At 45.1% G+C, this 2500-nt stretch overlaps 1 protein-coding gene across 1 annotated transcript in view; it reads left to right on the top strand.

Annotated features, from left to right (window-relative positions):
- Positions 1-2165, top strand: part of LOC119568893 (homeobox protein abdominal-A homolog) — a gene marked incomplete at its 5' end in the record, with an annotated part of 6097 nt that extends 3932 nt beyond the window's left edge. The window contains 2 exons of the mRNA XM_037917296.1: positions 574-634; positions 2073-2165. Coding sequence (XP_037773224.1) covers positions 574-634; positions 2073-2165 — 154 coding nt within the window. The remainder of the gene's footprint in view (positions 1-573; positions 635-2072) is intronic.
- Positions 2166-2500: the final 335 nt, after the last annotated feature.

Raw genomic sequence — 2500 nt, 5'->3', positions numbered from 1 at the left:
GGAGGAGGAGGAGGAGGAGGGGGAGGAGGAGGAGGAGGAGGAGAAGGAAGAGGAGGAGGAGGAGGAGGAGGAGGAGGAGGAGGAGGAGGAGGAGGAGGAGGGGGAGGAGAAGAGAGAGAGAGAGAGAGAGAGAAAGAGAATAAAAAATAAGGCAGCGAAATATCTAGCTTTATCGGAAACTCACGCACGGAAACACACACAACACACACACACACACACACACAAGCAAGCAAAAAGCAAACAAACAAACAAAGACAAAGACAGACCCACACGAAGAAAAGAACGAGACAAACCGACAGAGGAGAGAGAAAGGAGAAAAGTTTCAAAACAGAACAAAATAATACTTTTAAATGGCACTTCGAACGTACATTTGCCGAACACGAATTTACACCCCGATATATATAAATACAAGAGCAAGAAACATTTAAAAGCCCACTAAATTTCCAGAATGAGTACTTGGCAAAGCCATTATATCAACAGGAGCATGTCAATTGAAGAACGTCGTGAAAGGAATGAATGAAGTTGCCATTAATCAAAGGGACAGAGAAAGAACGTTATTGTCCGCTTCACAAGGGTGGTCTTAAATGGAGAACCGGATTACGTGTCAAGGGTCAAGGGATTTGATATTACTCAGGTGTGTTTCGAGATCGACACACCCAAGGAGAAAGAGGAAAGGGGGAGGAGGGGAGAGGATAGTAGGTAAGGGGGGGGGGGAAGGGAGGGGGATAGGAGGAGGAGGGAGGAAGGGAGGAAGGGGATAGGAGGGAGAGGGAGGAGGGAGAAGATATTAGGAAAGGGAAGGGTGGTAGGGGGATAGAAGAGAGAGGGAGGAGGGGAGAAGATGGTAGGAAGGGGGGAGGAAGGGGGAGGAGGGGAGAGGTGGTAGGAAGGGGGGAGGAAGGGGGAGGAGGGGAGAGGATGGTAGGAAGGGGAAGGAAGGGGGAGGAGGGGAGAGGATGTTAAGAAAGGGGGGAAGGGAGGAAGGGGATAGGAGGGAGAGGGAGGAAGGGAGAGGATGGTAGGAGGTGGGAGAAAGGGAAGAGATAGTAGGAAGAGGGAGAGGGGGAGAGAAAGATGAGAGGAGAAAATGTAAGTAAAGGGAAGGGAGTGGGAGATAGTGAGAAGAGGATAGGAAGAGTAGGCATGAAAGAAGGGGATGGGGTGGGGAGAAAGAGGGGGGGGAGTGGAAGGGGGTAGGGATAAGTAGAAAGAGAGGTAGATCGAAGAAAGAGGAAGAAAGGGAGAGAAATTCTTAATGAGATAGAAAGAGAGAATAGGAGAGAAGAGGGAGAGTGAGGGAGAGAAGTGATAGGAGAAAAACTGGAGAATATTTAAGTAAAAAAAAAGGAAGACAATAGTAAAAAGTGAAAACAAATGAAAATATTATATGAAGTACAACGAGAGCAAATGAGGATGGGAAACAGGAAGGAAGGAAGAAAAGAAGAGAGAGAGAGAGAGAGAGAGAGAGAGAGAGAGAGAGGAGAGAGAGAGAGACATACAGACAAAGAGATGGACAGATAGATAGACAGAAAAAGAGAGAAAGCAAGAGAGAAAGAGAGAGAGAAAGAGAGAGAGAGAGAAGAGAGACACACAAAAAATAATAATAAAAAATAAAATAGCGACTGCGAGGAAGATAGAGAGAGAAAGAGAGAGGCCAAAATATCCTCACAAGGAGAAGGTGGTAGTGACAGGCGTACGTAATGTATGTCTGAGAAGGAGTTTGAATAAAGGGCTCAGAGTGGACAGGAGAAGTCTGGGTGGAGATTAAAGGAAAAGAACATCGACTTCCTTTGTCCTATCGCAGGGAGATCTTCCTTAAGGGTGAAGGAACTCGGAGGAAGGAGGGAGAGTGAGGAGGGGAAAAGGAGGGGAAATTGAAATGAAGATGATTGGGTTTTGGGAAGGAGGGAGCAAGGGAGGGGTAGGGGTATGATAAGAGATAAAAAGGGAGAGGACAGAGGGAGATTGAGAAGGAGAAGAGAGATGCGGGGGTAGTGGAAATGAGAAGGAGAGAGAGAGAGAGAGAGATGAGAGAGAAGAGAGAGAGAGAGAGAGAGAGAGAGAGAGAGAGAGAGAGAGAGACTGACAGACAGAAAGTCATGCAAGAAAAAAGACAGGAAAAAAAAACATGCATGCAGATAACACCAAACTCAAAAGAAAAGTAAAAATAAAGAAACAGACAAAGAAAAAGTGAGCACAGGGAATGAGAAGCAAGCAGATGGCAGCAAAAGACGAAGATGATCATTACAGAATTATATTTTAGCTGAAGTAAACCCTCCTGTGCTCGATGCTGAGTCAGCAAAATGATAAGAGAAGGAAAATTGAATCAAACGCATATATCATTGCACTTATCACTATTTCAGAGGGAGAATCACGAGAAATTGAGGAGAAAAAACTACCACGCACAATGCAAATTTAGTTTAAAAACGTGCACAGAGGATGTGACACTTACTGAACACAGATAAGTATAGGAATTTACAAGAAAAAAAAAAAAAAAGAA

Source organism: Penaeus monodon, unplaced genomic scaffold, assembly GCF_015228065.2.
Source record: "Penaeus monodon isolate SGIC_2016 unplaced genomic scaffold, NSTDA_Pmon_1 PmonScaffold_11393, whole genome shotgun sequence".
NCBI lineage: Eukaryota > Metazoa > Arthropoda > Malacostraca > Decapoda > Penaeidae > Penaeus > Penaeus monodon.
The sequence above is the reverse complement of the archived record's forward strand: the minus strand, read 5'-3'. Positions and strand labels throughout refer to the sequence as shown.